This window comes from Canis lupus, chromosome 25, assembly GCF_011100685.1.
Source record: "Canis lupus familiaris isolate Mischka breed German Shepherd chromosome 25, alternate assembly UU_Cfam_GSD_1.0, whole genome shotgun sequence".
Taxonomy (NCBI): Eukaryota; Metazoa; Chordata; class Mammalia; order Carnivora; family Canidae; genus Canis; species Canis lupus.
In genome coordinates, this window is record NC_049246.1 from 16852658 (window position 1) to 16870368 (window position 17711).

Consider the following 17711-nt stretch of genomic DNA (forward strand, 5'->3'; position numbering starts at 1 on the left):
ACAGAAACCACTCTCTAGCAACAATGTATCAATTATCCTTCCATCTTACCCACTTCCTAATACCCAATACACCTATTCTTGGCCTCAGAAAAGCTTCTAATCTCAATTTTTCTACTATTCCCAAGCTCTCAGCTCTTCTGGATTTTCTTCCTTTTCTGTAGCTACATGGTTTGTCATTTTGTCACTCACTAATAGTTGCTTTCAAATATCTTTATCCTTTTTAAAGGATAAACCTTGCCTGCCAAGAACTATTGGGAGAAAATCACATTATTGTGCAGTTTGGAGCCACTAAATTCATGTTCTTCAACTTCACTTAGATTCTCTAAAGCACTTACACATCCGTCATTAGCTTTCTCCTAGTGGTGTGCTCCTCACCCTAAGACTAATTCCACCACCATCTCCTCTAGTTTTGTCATTCTTTTTATCTCTACTGCCTCCTCCTCTGAAATTTACAGGTGGTCTTATGTCTTTACTATCTTGAAAAAATCCCTAACATGATCTTACTTCTCTCTGGCTGTTCTCTCCTCAGCCAGATTTCAGCCATCTATGCTCCTTCCTTTATAGCCCACTTACTCCCTCGTACACCACAACCTGGCTGCTTCTCTCACCTCTCTACTGAATATTATCTTTAAGATTACCAGTGACCAAATTGCCAAGACCAATGGCTGCTTTTTCTGCCTACTTCTTAATTGATCTTTTAACAGCATTTACTCTCTCCTTGAAACTTCATTCTCCCCAAGACACATTCCCTAGTTTGTTGGGGTTTTTTTTTTTTTTTTTTGCTAACAAATATATTCATTACTTTTCAGTTGCTTTTATGATTCCTCGTCTTCCTGTCAACTCTTAAATGCCCATGTGCTCTTAAGCTCTACTCACCTTATAATCCCTGAATGATTTTATTATCACTTGTGACTGTTACTTCAGACATTTTTGTCTTTAGCCTAAAACTCTTAGCTGTCCATTAGAAACTTGTGTTACCCCACAGACATCGAAAACTCAACATGTCTGAAATGAATTCATCATCTTTCTTATTAAGTCTTTTCCTGTATCTTTGTGATGGCACAACTCTCATCACATCCCTAAGTCACTCCATCTTTTGGGAGTTTTCATAAACCTCTCCATCTGCCTCATCTTTTATATCCAGTTCATCACCAAGACCTGCTTGTTCTGCCTCCTTAATTTCTCTTTTATTTGTCTTTCTCTATTTTTATTTCTTTTGCTTTATTTTAGGCTCTCAGCACTTCTCTCTGGATTATTGCAACAACCCCCTTTCCTTCAGTCTAGACATCTTTTTCCCATACCAACAATTGTTCCTTTTACTCTCCTACTTAAAATTACTTAGCATTTCCCATAACTTTTAGCTTAACACTCGGAGCACTTGTTGCACTGACTTTTACCTCCTCTGTATTATGCCCTTTGCTTCATTCATACAGAGCAACTTAAGAACCAACTCTTTTGTAATAAGGCTATGTATGTAACAAAGCAGTAATACATCCTTGCCATGAGAAGTACACTTCATTTGGAGAAATGTTATTAAAAATAGTCAAATTTATAAAACTAAAAGGCAGCCTATGAAATGGGAGAAGATACTGCAAAGATATTATCAGATAAAGGGCTAGTATCCAAAATCTATTAAGAATTTATCAAACTTAACACCCCAAAAAACAAAGGATCCGGTTCAAGAAATGGGCAGAAGACATGAACAGACATTTCTTCAAAGACATTCAACTGGCCAACAGACAAATGAAAAAATGTTTAACATCACTCGGCATCATGCAAATACAAATCAAAACCACAATGAGATACCACCGCACACTGGTTAGAATGGCTAAAATTAACAACTCAGGGAAATAGATGTTGGCAAGGATGCAGAGAAAGGAGAACCCTCTTACACTGCTAGTGGGAATGCAACCTGGTACAGCTACTCTGGAAAACAGTATGGACATTCTTCAAAAAGTTAAAAATAATGTTACGTTAAAGTATTTTATAAAGTATAAACTTATCTGTCCACCACTATCACCTCCCTAACCTGAACACTTGTTATTCTCTTAGCTCACTCCATTCTAGCCACATGGGCACCTTGCTTTTCCTCAAACAATAAACATGCTCCCACCCTACAGCCTTTGCACTGGATGTCCCCTTTGCCTGAAACACATTGTCCAGATATCTTTTGGCTAATCCTTCCGTTGCCCTAATTGCCTACTCAGGGAAGAAATGTAATCTCACACCACACACACACACCTATCCATTCATTCTGCTGCCCTTTTAATCCCTTTTACCTTGTTCAGGTTTTTCTCCTAGCACTTATGACAATCTAATATATACTATATCTGATTTACTTAATTTTCTAAGTTTATTGTTTATTATCTGTGCTCCACCCCCAGAATGCTTGTTCCATGACAACAGGGATTTTTGTCTCTTGTGCTCAGTGTCATAGACCAAATGTTCAGAAAAGTACTTGACACACAGTGGGTATTCATTAACAAGTTTCTACTAGAGTTCCAAGAAGAGTAAGCAGTTACACAAGTAAGGAGGTGAACTGAACCAAAAGTATAAATTTAAGACTTTTCAGCGAATTTGTGCTATTTAAAGTTAAGATACTTGATGAGATTGTAAAAGTGAGTTTAGATAGAAAAGATAAGCAGTAAAAATGAGCTCTGAGGTATTCTGGCATTTAGAGTTGGAGAGATGAGAGAGAAAGCAGTAAAAGAAACTGAGTAGGGGCAGTTAATGAAGAAAACCAGTAAAGTAGAGTATTGCAAAGTGCAGGAAAGTATTTCCAGGAGGAAGGAATAATCAACCATGAAAAATGTCAGTAACAAGTCAAGTAAGACAAGGAGTAAAAATTGACTATTGGAGGTGGTGTGGAGCAGATGGCAAAGTAGGAAGATACTGAGTTCACCTCTTCCCATAAACAGACCAAGCCTGCAACTACATGTAGAGCAACTTACTCTGAGAATAACCTGAAATTAGCACAATAGGTATTCCATGAAATTAGCTACAGACATGAAGAAAAAGCCAAATCTAAATGAGTGGGACATGATGAGGTACAGAACCAGATCCCCAGCAGAGAAAACTACAAGCCAAAAGGATATCAAAGGCACAGAGGTTTACCCTGCAGAAAGAGGGGGTCAGGCCCAACGTTGGGCACCCCCACCCTGCAGATCACACCCCATGATATCTGGCTTTGAAAATCAGTAGAGCTTAACTGCCTGAGGAATCTTCAGTTTTTTGGAATAGTTTGAGTTTACCTTTTCAGAGAACCAGCTCTTATTTATATTGGTCTTTTCTTAAATTTCTATTTCGTTTGTCTGATCTTTATCATTCCTTTCCTGCTACTAATTCTCACCACTTTTATTCAACATGGTACTAGGAGTGCCAGCCATGGCCATCAGACCAAAAAAAAAGGAAATAAAAGGCATCCAATTGGAAAAGAAATAAAATTGTCCCTGTTTGCAGATGATAGGTTACTGTGTATAGAAACCATAAGGGCACCACCAAAAAGCTGTTATTTTTTTTTTTTTTTCCAAAAAGCTGTTAGAACTAATAAGTGAATTCATTAAAGTCACAAGATACAAAATTAATATTGTTGCATTCTATTGCCTAATTACAGACTAGCAGAAAGAGAAATCAAGAAAACAGTCTCATTTACAATTGCACCAAAAAGTATAAGATACCCAGGAATAAATTTAACCAAGGAGGTGAAAGACCTGTACTCTGAAAACTATAAGACATTGATGAAAGATATTTAAGATGACACAGATAAATGGGAAGGTATACCATGCTTGTGCATTAGAAAAATAAATATGGTTAAAATGTCCATACTTCCCAAAGCAATCTACAGATTCAGTGCAATCCCTATCAAAATTTCAGTAGCATTTTTTCACAGAACTAGAACAGATCTTAAAATTTGCAGGGAACCACAGAAGACCCATAATAAACAAAGACAGTCTTGAGAAAACAGCAGAGCTGGAGGTATCACACTCCAGATTTGAAACTATCCTCCAAAATCAGAGTGATCAAAACAGTATGGTATTGGCACAAAAACAGACACATAGATCAATGGAACAAAATAGAGCCCAGAAATAAACTCACATTTATATGGTCACAATCTACAACAAAGGAGACAACATTACAAAATGGGAGAAAAGACACTTTTTTTAATCAGTGGTGTTGGGAAATCTGGACAGCTACATGCAAAAGAATGAAACTGAGCCATTGTCTTTTACCACATTAAAAATAAACTAAAATGGATTGAAGACCTAAATATGAGACCTGAAACCATAAAATTCCTAAAAGAAAACATAAGTGAAAAACTCTTGGACATCGATCTTAGTAATATTCTTTTGGATCTGCCTCCTCAGGTAAGGACCACAAAAGTAATAATAAATAGTTGGGACTACAGCAAATTGAAAAGCTTTTGCATAGCAAGGAAACTATCAATAAAATGAAGAGGCATCCTATTGAGTGGGAAAGATATTTGCAAATGATATATCTGATAAGGGGTTAATATCCAAAATATATGAAGAACTCCTACAACTCAACACCAAAAAAAACTAATCTGATTAAAACATGAGTAGAGGGCCTCAATAGACAGTTTTCCAAAGGAAACAAACACATGGCCAGTAGACACATGGCAAGATGCTGAACATCACTAATCACCAGAGAAATACAGATCAAAATCACAACGACATCACCTGTCAAAATGGGTAGTATCAAAAAGAAAAGAAATGTAAGTATTGGCAAGGATATGGCAAAAAAGGAACCCTTGTGCACTGTTGGTAAGAATGTAAATTGGTGCAACTACTGTGAAAACAGTATGGTGGTTCTTCAAAAAATTAAGATTGGAATTACTGTGTGATCCAGTAATTTCACTTCTGGGTATTTACCTAAAGAAAATGAAAACACAAAAAAAAAAAAAAAAAAAAAAGAAAATGAAAACACTGATTTGAAAAGGATCTGCACCCCTGTGTTCATTGCAGCCTCATTTATAATAGCCAAGATACGGAAGCAACTCAAATGTCCTTCAGTGGATAAATGGATTAAGATGCAGTGTGTTTGGAACAAATCTATGCTTATGAACATAGCATAATATATAAAGTTAACCAATCACTATGTTGTACACCCAAAACTAATGTTATGTATGTTCAACTATACTCATAGAAGAAGGGAGAGAAAAGATATGATACATCTTTATACCACAATGGAATATTGCTCAGCCATTTAAAAAAATGAAGTCTTATTATTTACAGCAACATTGATGGACCTAAAGGTGGTCCACAGGGCAGCCCCGGTGGCTCAGCGGTTTAGTGCCACCTTCAGCCCAGGGCCTGATCCTGGAGACCCAGGTTCGCGTCCCGTGTCGGGCTCCCTGCATGGGGCCTGCTTCTCCCTCTGCCTAGGTCTTTGCCTCTCTCTCTCTCTCTCTCTCTCTCCCTCTTTCTCTCTCTCTCTAATAAACTCTTTTTAAAAAAATAAATAAATAAATAAAAATAAAAACCAAAACAAACGAATAAACAAAATAGAAACACTCTGATAAATACAAAAAATGGACCTAAAGGGTCCCTATTAGGCTAAGTGAAATGTGGAATCTAAAAACCAAAACACATGAACAAACAAAATAGAAACACTCTGATAAATACAAAAAATGGAGTTGGTGGTTGCCAAAGGGGAGATGGGTTGTGGAATGGGTAAATAGCTGAGAGGGATTAAGAGGTACAAACTTCCAGTTCTCAAATAAATAGTTCAAGGCAATGTAAAGCACAGTGTAGGGAATATAGTCAGTAATATTGTAATAACTTTGTATGGTGACATATGGTAGCTACACTTGCCATAGTGAGCATTTTGTAATGTGTGTTAAATGTTGAATCGCTGTGTTGTACACATGACATTAACATAATAGTGTTTGCCAACTATACTTCAGTCAGAAAAACAAATAAGTAAATGAATGGATTGACCACTGGATTTGACAACATGAGGGTTTAGTGGTGATTTTCATAGGCACAGTTTTGGTGGAGTGGTATGAAGATGAAAGCCTATCTAAGGTAGTTTTTAGTGGACATGGGAAAAGAGAAAATGGGAAAAAACAAATATAGATACTGAGGGATTTGCTGTAAAAAGGAGAAAGTTGGAGCAGTAGATGGAAGTGGAAGTGAGTTCAAGGAAGAGTTTTTTTTAAGATGAGAAAAACAATTGTGTATGTATAGACAGATGAGAGAAAAACTTGACAGTGAAGAAAAGAAAGAGAAGAATTTCTAGGACCCAGCATTTCCACTCCTAGGTAGACCATACAAGAGAAGTAAAAACATACCTCCACACAAAAACTTGCACATGAATGTTCATAGCAACGTTATTCACAATAGCCAAAAAATAGAAATGACCTAAAGGTTCACCAACAGATGAATGGATCCAACAAAATATGGTAGATTTATACAATGAAATCTTACCCAGCTCTTTTAAAAAATGAAGTACTGATACATGCAATAACTTGCATGAACCTTAAGGACATAATGCTTGATGAAAGAAGCCAGTCACAAAAAGCCACATATTATATGAGTCCATTTATATGACATGTCCAGAAAACACAGATCTCTAGAGACAGAAAGGAGATTAGCAGTTGCCTAGGAGTGGGGAAGAAGGAGTGACGGCTAATGGATTTTTCATTCTTTTGGGGGTAGTAACATGTTCTGAAATTAGATTGTAGTGATGAGTGTACAATTCTGTGAATATACAAAAAACTATTGAACTATACAGCTTAAATGGATGGTTTTTATGGTTTATGAAATATAATAAAGCTATATAAAATGCATGTATAAAAAAATACTAATCCTATACCCAATTGAAAATACTAGTTTTAAAATTACGATCTTTTAGGAAAGATAAATGGAGACACTAAAATAATAAAAACATGACTATATGCTTTTCTAAAGCAGAGAACTCCTGTGGGTCTAAGCAGGTATGTAACCAAAATATTCATCTAGGGTAATTCTAATAGAAAAGTGAACTGATTTATAGGAGGTATCTTGTCTTTATATAATCAAAAATTTTAAAAGCACAGATTGATGATAGACTCATTTTCCAAAAAAGAATTGATGTGTTAGGCCTCCAAGGACTTTATGGCACTTTTTAGGCCTAAAAGGCCATATGGACATAGAGCCAGTTGCTATTATCATTTTTAATGGTGAAAGATTGACTGCCTCCAGGATCAAGAACTAGGCAAGGCTCTTCACTCTTACCACTGGTATTCAACAGTGTACTGGAAGTCCTAGCCAGTGCCAAAAGGCAAGAAAAAAAGAAATGAGACCTATAGATTTGAAAGGAAGAACTAAAGTGGTCTTTGGTCAGAGACATGATTACCTATGTAGAAAATCCCAAAGCATCTACAAATAATAAAACTACTAAAATAAGTGAGTTATCAGGGTCAGGATATAGCATCTCTACACAAAAGTCAGTTTTTCTTTATACTAGCAATCTTTGGATGTCATGCTAAGTTTCTTATACTTTCTCCTACATGTTCGAGCAAACTACCTTGATCACCTACTCAAAGAGAAAATAGAAGTCTTTAGGTAGCAATTACCTCAGCTTCCTGCCACCAAAACTACCACACACTCTTCCCTCCTCATCACAGTAGAAGTAACTGACAGGCCCCACTCTGTTCCTACAGTGCTCCAACTCTCCTTGTCTCAGAACTGCACATGCTGTTCCCAGAATGCTTTAAACCCCATTTCTCTGAGCGAATTCATGCATACCTTAAGATGTTCACTTCAGCATCTCTTGTTTGGAGATTTCCCTGTCTTCCCCTCCCCCTATTACTTACTTTCTAGCTGCTGTATTTACCCCTTTACATCAGGGTTTTTTGTTTTTTGTTTTTTTTTTAAGATTTTATTTATTTATTCATGAAAGACACAGAGAGAGGCAGAGGGAGAAGCAGGCTCCCTACAAGGAGCCTGATATGAGACTCGATCCCAGGACCCCGGGATCAGGACCTGAGTCCAAGGCAGATGCTCAACCACTGAGCCACCCAGGTGCCCCATACATCAGTTTTAAACTGTAATTAAATTATTTGTTGTGTGAATAAAGAGACCTATTGCTGTTATTATATACTACGTTACTATTTCTGCTGGAATATTTTTGTATTCTGTGTTCTGTGTAATGTTATTATTTCACAGTACTTGAGGTTGCAAAAAATAGTCACTTTTTTCCCCTTCAAAAATAATTTAAATATATTTGAAGAGCAGTTTAGCAAAGTTGACAAGTAGGCAAGTTTCAGACATTTTTGGAGGTCACTGTTTGTCTCCCTGTGGAAGAAATACCAACCAGAGGATATCTCTTGCTCTCATTATTTAAATATTCCAGTAGAAATGAGCAAACCACATACTTTGTTGAAGGAAAATAGCACCATTTAATTTGCCCTCCTTTTTTTCCCTCCAGTTATCACTTTTATTTAGTGATATTAGGAAGTTTGTTTTGCTAATATGTCATTTTCTCCCTTAGTTTTCATATTAGCTGTGATTGAATTCAAGCAAGTATTGGAGTAACTAGTTCTGTCATACTATTTTTAACATTGATGCCAAGTTGTTCCATATATTCATGCAAAAGACCTGAAATGATGGCAGTGTCTCTGCTGTCTAATTGTTATGTATCAAAGGCTGCTTACCTCCAGCAAAGTGAACTGGAATTAGATACCATTAATAATGTTTTTATAGTTACAATCATCAAATAACTTTATTTTGGCTAGCAGCAAAGATTTATTCGACCTGTAATAATACTTAATATGTATTAATGCAGTTTTACGTATTTTAAGTATTAAAATGGCTGTTTGTCTTTAACAAGATGTGCCTGTTCCTGATTTTTACTTTGGAAATCCTCTGTAAACAGTGAAAGCCACATGGCGGAATCTCTACAAAGAGATGGAGACCTTTAAAAACATTCTACTTCCTGAGCCAGAATTCCATTGTAGTGCTTCATAGATCTTCAAGATCTGTGCTTCCCCCTGCCAAGAAAAGCCACAATGTATTTGCCATTCTTCAAGCTCATGTAATAAAACATTACAGCCTCAACTCTAGCTCTACCTTTTTGCTGTTTTTCCCCCATTCTGTTATTTCCATATATGAGTACGTGAATATATATGAGAAAGGTATGCATATAAAAAGACTGGGTTTTTTTATATATTTCCAAAGAAAGGAAAGCAAGAATTTTCCCCTCCCTCCAAGAAAAAACCAGACAGACAAAACAAACACACACACACAAAAATTTTTTTTAGATAATTTAAAATGGGTTTCGGGACGCCTGGGTGGCTCAGCGGTTTAGCACCTGCCTTCGGCTCAGGGCCTGATCCTGGAGACCCGGGATCGAGTCCCACGTCGGGCTCCTGCATGGAGCCGGCTTCTCCCTCTGCCTGTGTCTCTGCCTCTGTGTGTGTGTGTGTGTGTGTGTGTGTCTCTCATGAATAAATAAATAATAAAATCCTTAAAAAAAAAACTTGAAATTAAAAAATAAATTAAAAAATAAAATAAAATAAAATGGGTTTCATTTTTAAATAGAAAAATGTGGCCAAAAATATTTGGGTATATTTAATATGTCCTGATGTTGTAGTTGCTGTCAGAAGAATGAAAGTCGTGGTTTATCATACCATAGACCATGGACCTCTTATTTTTATCTGTGGTATCCTTAGTACAGTGCATGAACAAGTGGTATACAGGTAGGCACACCTGGGTAAGACACTTTCTACCCTGGTGTTCTGAGTTTGAAACATCACAACCCCTTCTCTTACTGAAAGAAAAGTTTATTGACTTAGGAGGAAGAAGAAACAAGAGAAATTAGATGTTTACCCCTAGTAGCTCTGACTTATTTTTTTAATCTAAAAATGAGTTTTATATAAGAGAATGACCTCTTTTTGTCAGCTAAAATGATTTGTCATTTAAAAAATTATTGATTCCATTTTGAAGAGTATTTCATACAAGAGAAGCTCATTAGGTACATTAGTTTCTCCATTTTTGATAAACATGTATGCTAGTACCAGCAGAACTTGTAATCAACATGAAATAACCATTGTTCCCTCTCTAACCATCCCATGTTTAATCATTCAGTTCTGTGAAATTTCCTGAAGTGTTGAGAGTGGTCCACAGGTTCCCAATTGCTACTTTAATAGAACTGAAGACATCTAACACCTGTTTTTGAAAAATCTTGATGAGAAGAGAAATCCTCGAGTGCCCACATTGTGACCTAATTCCTCTTGCCTGTCAGCCTTATTTGTTTTATTTGTAAAATGAGGATAATAATTATTAACCACTTAAAGGCAGGGATCTGAATAAGAAGACTTCCTGGAATCTTTTCTAATTTTTTTTCAGTTATTCACTCAACCAATATTTAAATGCTAATCACTGAGCTACATAAAAGGAAGGACAGATATGGAATCTGCCTCAATAGGGTTTTATAGTTTCATTCTTACATGTGATTTTTGTAGTTCATGACTTTATTGTTGTATTTTATTCATATAGTATTGAATTTTACTGGCTTAGGTATTTGGCATCAAGACTTCTAGCCCACAGGGAAGCAAAGGCTACCTTCTTTCCTCACTCAGTATTAAGTAGAAGGATTTTTTAAGCACATAAATTGTTAAAAGACCAAAAAGAAATCTAGATATGAAGCAAATATAAGATCCCTTAGAAATAATCTTATTACTTAGAAACCACCCATATTGTCAACTTCAAGATGTCAATTATTACTTCCTAGAATCCTTTTTTCTGTTGGGTACAAGGATTAATCTCTTTGGGGAGTAACCTTAATTGTTTAAAAATAAAAGTGCCTAAGGTAATGAATAATCTGAACATGAAGAAGAACAACATAAGGTATGTGAATCGTGATCAATTTCTTTTTTTAATAGAATATACAAAGGTAGATAAAAATATATGTATTACATATTTTTCTGGGGTTTGTTATCAGCATTGTATTACCATCATCTCTCTATATACACATTCACACAAACCCTTAAGCTTGTAATTTAGGTGATAACTTTTGACTATTTGATGATCTAAGGGTATATTAGCACCTAACATTAGAATCTAGGGTTCTTTGTCATTGGATGACACATTGTTTAAAATTATCCCAAAATAGTAACACCTAAGTTTATAAACATTTGTCATAGATGTTTCTAAAAATGATACAGTCATATCTGCAACCACTATTTTCTTTTTTTTTTTTTTTTTTTTTTTTAAGGATTTTATTTATTTATTCATGAGAGGCAGAGACCAGGCAGAGGGAGAAGCAGGCTCCATGCAGGGAGCCAAATGTGGGACTCGATCCTGGGATCACAACCTGAGCCAAAGGCAGTGCTAAACCGCTTAGCCAGCCAGGCTGCCCACAACCACTGTTTTCATTAATAATACAAAACTAAAGGGCGCTTGGGTGGCTCCGTGGTTGAGCCTTTGGCTCAGGCCATGATCCTGGGGTCCTGGGATCAAGTTCCACATTGGCCTCCCCATGGGGAGCCTGCTTCTCCTTCTGCCTATGTCTCTGCCTCTCTCTCTCTCTCTCTCTCTCTCTCTGAGTCTCTCATAAATAAATAAAATCTTTTAAAAAAATAATGCAAAATTAAAATTCTGACAATTTGTTAACACCAAATGATAGAATGTGTCCCCAATAGATATATAGTCCAAATTAAGCATCCTGAAGTACAGAAAAGGCACATCTGAAAGTATTCATTTTTTTTAACCTGTCACCTGAACTTTCATAGACCATGTAATTATACTGAAGGAACTTCACAGATAAGATAATCTTGAAGCAGAAAGGGAAGTTTGTGATGCATATGACTTATGTAAGAAAGTAAAACATTTTTCAGCATTCTGGATGTGTAAATGACTTGAGGCCATCTTCAAAATAAGTCTCAACAAAAGAAGCACCTGATTGCTTTAGAATTATAGTGGATATGGATGGCTGGGTGGCTCAGCAGTTGAGCATCTGCCGTTGGCTCAGGGTGTGATCCTGGGGACCTGAGATCGAGTCCCACATTGGGCTCCCTGCATGAAGCCTGCTTCTCCTTCTGCCTGTGTCTCTCTGCCTCTCTCTCTGTCTCTCATGAATAAATAAAATCTTTTAAAAAAAATTATAGTGGATAAGAGGAAAATGATGTAAGCAATAATGAGGATGTCTAAACACCTGAAAGAATTATAAATCTGTTGTCCAATAGGAAATTATTAAAAATAACTTTGGAATGTATAGTCACGTTGGCTAGACTTTTAAATTGACTAGAGAGCTGAAAACTTAAGAGAACTTTTACGGTTTAAAAGGGCAGCTTTGTATTTTTTTAATCAGTGAAAGCAAAAAGATTTTTTTTTAATCAGGTTTGACAATTTATTTATGATGCAGACAACTAAGAGAAGTAAAATATGGTGGTAAGATTTTATATGTCTAGGGGATCCCTGGATGGCTCAGCAGTTTAGTGCCTGCCTTTGGCCCAGGGCATGATCCTGGAGACCTGGGATCGAGTCCCATGTCGGGCTTCCCGCATGGAGCCTGCTTCTCCCTCTGCCTGTCTCTGTCTCTGTCTCTCTCTCTCTCTCTGTGTCTCTCATGAATAAATAAATAAAATATTTTTTAAAAAAGATTTTATATGTCTGAAATAGGGTGAGTGAAATTGAAAAGTAGGTCTTAAAAACAACCCATGATGTCTTTGTGTTTAGACTTAGAATTCTCTAGCTCATAACTTTGGTTTAAAGACACGAGCTAAATTGCCTAAGTTTTATTTCCTTAGAAATATTTAGTTGTCTGTTTTGTCTTTTAAATGATTTTCGTTTTTAGTAGAAGTTGAGTTTTACCAAGGAATGTGGATATTAAATAATGTTTCTTCTTTGCTGTAGGTAAAACTGCAGTAAAGAAGCTGACAAAAAAGGTAAGCAGGATGTATGGGAGAGAGTTCTTTCTCCCTTTCTTTTTGTTTTCTTGGTGACAAAAAAATGAACTTTTATAAGTTAAATTTAAAGATTTTAATGTGCATTCAAAGGATATCGAGGATATACTGGCAGGAATCCAACCAACTCGTTCTGGAGCAACCTTTTTCAGAGACCTTGGTGATAAAGGTAATTTTGACTTGTTAAATTTCTGTTTACTTGCTTTATTTAACCAGTATATTGTTAAGGAATTGTTGTGAGGCCAGCAACAGTATGGTAGAGAATATACAGTAGAGAACCTACCTAAAAAATGTTTTAATGCCAAGTTCTTTAATGTTTTTAAATTATAATAAAATACTACTTAAGGAAGAAATAACTTTCTCAAGAGAGATTACAACTTAATTATTAAAACATCAGTTTTATTTAAAGCTGGGGGAGGAGGAATGTGGCAAAAGAACGCCTCGGGGAGATCCGAGGAACAGCAACATTTAAGGGAGTAGAAGAGGAAGCAGTGCCCATGAAAGAGACTAGGGATGAGGAGAGGCGACTTTGGTAAATGACCACTATGAAGAAAAAGCAAAAGGTGGCCTGGCTGGATAGCATTAGAGAAACAGAGAATTTTATAAAGAGGTTAGAAGAGAAAGGGTCTGGAATTAGCATTGAAGCAGAAAAAAATTAGTAACTTCCATTTCAGAAGTCTGTGAAGGTACCAGTACCCTTAGTGGCGATCCGGGTTTTGGATTTGGCAAGACTACACATACAATGAATAGGTTAAAGAGGTGTACTATGGAAAGAGAATTTCAGAGAGCACAGTAGGAAAATTTGGGTAGAAATAGAGGAGTAGAGGAGTAGGAGATTGGTTCAGTCAGGAAAGGTGAAGGATAGACCAGCATCCAGATGTATAAGCAAAGAGGAGAGATACCATTTTGGAAAGAGGGATGAGGCTGCTAAGGATAGTTGGACATAAACCAGAGAGTTAATGTAGAGCCTAAATCATATATCCCTTTATAGGAAAGTGAAGAGTTTAGACCTTATCCTAAGAAGAGTGCATTGCTATTGAAAAGTAAGAAAGTGACAAATCAGAGTAGAACAGTCACTCTGAGGGTTGAGTGGATTGAGGGAGCAAAAGAAACAGGAGGTGCAAGGGGTTATAGGCTGGAGAAGAGGTAGTAGAAATGGAGAGAAGAGGATAAATTTGATAGGTATTTTGGTGATAGAATTAGTAGGATTTAATGAGTGATTGGTTATGAGAAGGGAGGAAGAAAAAGGAATCGTGTATAGTGCTCAAGTTTCTGGTTTGATCAGCAAGGTGAATGGTTGTGCCATTCACCAAGATACATGGATCATAAGGAAAAGACTAAGTTGGGGGAGGAAAAGGCAGGGAATGAGTCCAGTTTAGGACATACTGAGTTCAGATTTAAGAATTGTGAGCCATCTAAATGGCAGTTGAAGTCACAGTTACAGATGCAACCATGCAGGAAGCACTGAGGAGAGAAGAGGCCCTGAGATAGAACAACTTAGTTTAAAGAATGGACAGAAGAGAGAGCAGCCCTTTACGAAGTTCGAGAAGGAGTGGTCAGTCAGGGACTCACCCAGGGGAGTGACCTAACCAGTGCTGTGCTGTAAGTGCTTCCAAAACAAATGCACGTGATCAATAACAGTTTTAATAGGTGTAAATCCTTACTGATGGCTTCCTATACTATACTGAGCCTCTTATATGTATTACTACATTTAATCCTCACATCAGTCCTTTGAAGAAAGTAACTTCATTTCATACCCCCATTTTATAGAGTAGCTAACAGAGGCACAAAAGGATTAAGTAACCTTCCCAGGGGGATCCCTGGGTGGCTCAGCGGTTTGGCACCTGCCTTCAGCCCAGGGCGTGATCCTGGAGTCCCGGGATCGAGTCCTGCATTAGGTTGCCTGCACGAAGCCTGCTTCTCCCTCTGCCTGTGTCTCTGCCTCTCTCTCTATCTCTCTGTCTCTCATGAATAAATAAATAAAATCTTTTAAAAAAATAAATAAATAAGTAACCTTCCCAAAGTCATGTATAGGAGTAAAAGCAATTTATAAATAGCATTTAGTGAAAAGGAGTTAAGATGGGAGAGTAGGGATGCCTGGGTGGCTAAGCAGTTGAGCATCTGCCTTTGGCTCAGGGTGTGATCCTGGGGTCCAGGGATCGAGTCCCGCATCAGGCTCCCTGCATGGAGCCTGCTTCTCCCTCTGCCTGTGTCTCTGCCTCCCTCTCTCTCTCTCTCTCTCTCTCTCTCTGTGTGTGTGTGTGTGTCACATTCATGTGACTGCCCTTCTGGGACAAACGTGCACCAGCCACAGCGCAACAAGACCCTTCCCCAGAGGATCAGAGTGAGTCTGCATCATGCCTAGTCTCTAAAATTTGAGGTTTTCAAACCCAGTCTTTCTGAAATAAAACACAGGAGCACTGTGCTGCCAGGTGGGCACAGACAGGGTGAAGGCAGAGATCTGGGGGATGTCTAGGTAACAAAGGAAAGATTGATAGCTTTTCTATGAGGGCTTTCTGGACAGTGGTGGTAGTGCAAACTCCCCACTCCAGGGAGGAAAGACCTGACTGATGCCATTTTTCTCCCCTGTCCATCAGCATGGTCTGACTTCAGTGAGCAAACAGCACAGTACCCACAGACATCCAAATCCAAGCTGCTTATTCCAAGCCCCACCACCCTGCACTCTGCAAGTGCTTTTTTACTAAGGCAGGCATGCCTGAGAACCAGAGCAGGAGTGGGCCCCCTCCCCCAGAAGAACAGCACAACCCCCACACACACACATACACCAAGCCTACTGACCATAGAGTGCTTCAGCTCTGGTGGAAACAGGATCTAGCCTCTTAACAAGCAGACCAAAGCACACATAATTAAAACTTGCCAAACACTGGACAAGGTCTAAACACTCCCCAGAGCAAGCAAGGAGAAACTCCACAGAGGACTGATCTGAAGGGAAGAGCAGCCAAAACACAAGAGCAAAGTGCATACAGCATACATCAGAGACACTTCCTGAAGTGCTAGGCATATAGCCATTACCCTCAGGAGCAGGGAACATAACAAGCTTTCCTAACACACAGAAGACAAAGACCTAGACAAAATGCAAAGACAGAGTAATTCATCCCAAAAGAAAGAACAAGAAAAGGTCATGGTCAGGTATCTAATTGAAACAGCTCTAAGTAAGATGCCTGAATCAAAATTTAAAACAACAATCATAAGGCTACTTAGCTGAGCTTGAGAAAAGCATAGAAGACACCAGGGAGTCCCTTACTACAGAGATAAAAGACCTAAAAACCAGTCAAGCCAAAATAAAAACTGCTGTAACTGAAATATGAAATCCACTAGATGTAATGAGCACAAGGATGGAAGAATCAGAAGAACATATAAGTGATATAGAAGATAAAATTATGGAAAATAAGCTGAAAAGAAGAGGGAAAGGAAAATATTGGATTACGATTGTAGACTTAGGGAATTCAGCATAACAAAGCATAATAATATTTGTATCATTGGAGTTCCAGAAGAAGAGGTGAAAAGGGGGCACCAGGTTTATTTGAGGAAAATATACCTGAAAATTTACCTAATCTGGGGAAAGAAACAGACATCCAAATCTAAGAGGCACAGAGAACTCCCATCAAAATCAACAAAAGCAGGCCAACACTAAGACATATCTTAGTAAAATTTGTTAAATACAGAGATAAGGAAAACGTCCTGAGAATAAGGGAAAAGAAATCCCTAATTTACAAAGCATAACAAGCTGCAGACTTAATTCACAGAAACTTGGCAGGCCACGGGCTCCTGAGTAGCTCAGTTGGTTAAATGTCTGCCTTCGGCTCAGGTTGTGATCCCCCCCACATCAGGCACCCTACTCAGCAGGGAATCTGCTTCTCCCTCTTACACTGCCCCTCCCCCTGCCATTTGTGCACTTGCTCTCTCTCTCTTTCAAATAAATAAGTAAAATCTTTAAAAAAAACAACAACAACTTGGCAAGCCAGAAAGGAGAGGCATAATATATTCAACATTTGGAGTGGGAAAAATGGGGCCAGGAATATTTTATCCAACAAGGCATAATAGGAGAAATAAAGAGTTTCGCAGACAAACAAAAAATAAACGAGTTCATGACCACTGAACCAGCCCTGCAAGAAATATTAAAGGGAACTCTTCAAGTAGGAAAGAAAGATCAAAAGCAACAAAGACTAGAAAGGAACAGAAAAAATCTCCAGAAACAACTTTACTGGTAATACAATGGCACTAAGTTCATTACTGTCAGTAATCACTCCGAATGTAAATGGACTAAATGCTCCAATCAAAAGACATACAGTATGGGAATGAATAAAAAAATAAGACCCGTTTATACACTGCCTACAAGAGACTCACTTTGGGCCTAAAGACACCTATAGACTGAAAGCGAAGAGATGGAGAACCATTCATCATGCTAATGGACATTAAAAGAAAGCTGAAATAGCCATCCTTATATCAGACAAACTAGATTTTAAACCAAAGATTGTAACAAGAGATGAAGAAGGTTACTATATCATAATAAAAGGGTCTATCCAACAAGAAGATCTTTTTTTTTTTTTACAGGATTTTATTTATTTATTCATGATAGACACAGAGAGAGAAAGAGAGGCAGAGACACAGGCAGAAGCAGAAGCAGGCTCCATGCCGGGAGCCTGATGCGGAACTCGATCCCGGGACCCCAGGATCACGCCCCAGGCCAAAGGCAGGCGCTACACTGCTGAGCCACCCAGGTTTCCCCCCAACAAGAAGATCTAACAATTGTAAATATTTATGTCCCTACCTTGGGAGCACC

General features: G+C 37.8%; 1 protein-coding gene across 1 annotated transcript in view; it reads left to right on the top strand.

Annotated features, from left to right (window-relative positions):
* The window catches only part of MICU2 (mitochondrial calcium uptake 2), a 126033-nt gene that overhangs the window by 46184 nt on the left and 62138 nt on the right, over positions 1-17711 (top strand). The window contains exons 3-4 of the mRNA XM_038573487.1: positions 12858-12889; positions 13001-13076. Of these exons, the coding sequence (XP_038429415.1) occupies positions 12858-12889; positions 13001-13076 (108 nt within the window). The remainder of the gene's footprint in view (positions 1-12857; positions 12890-13000; positions 13077-17711) is intronic.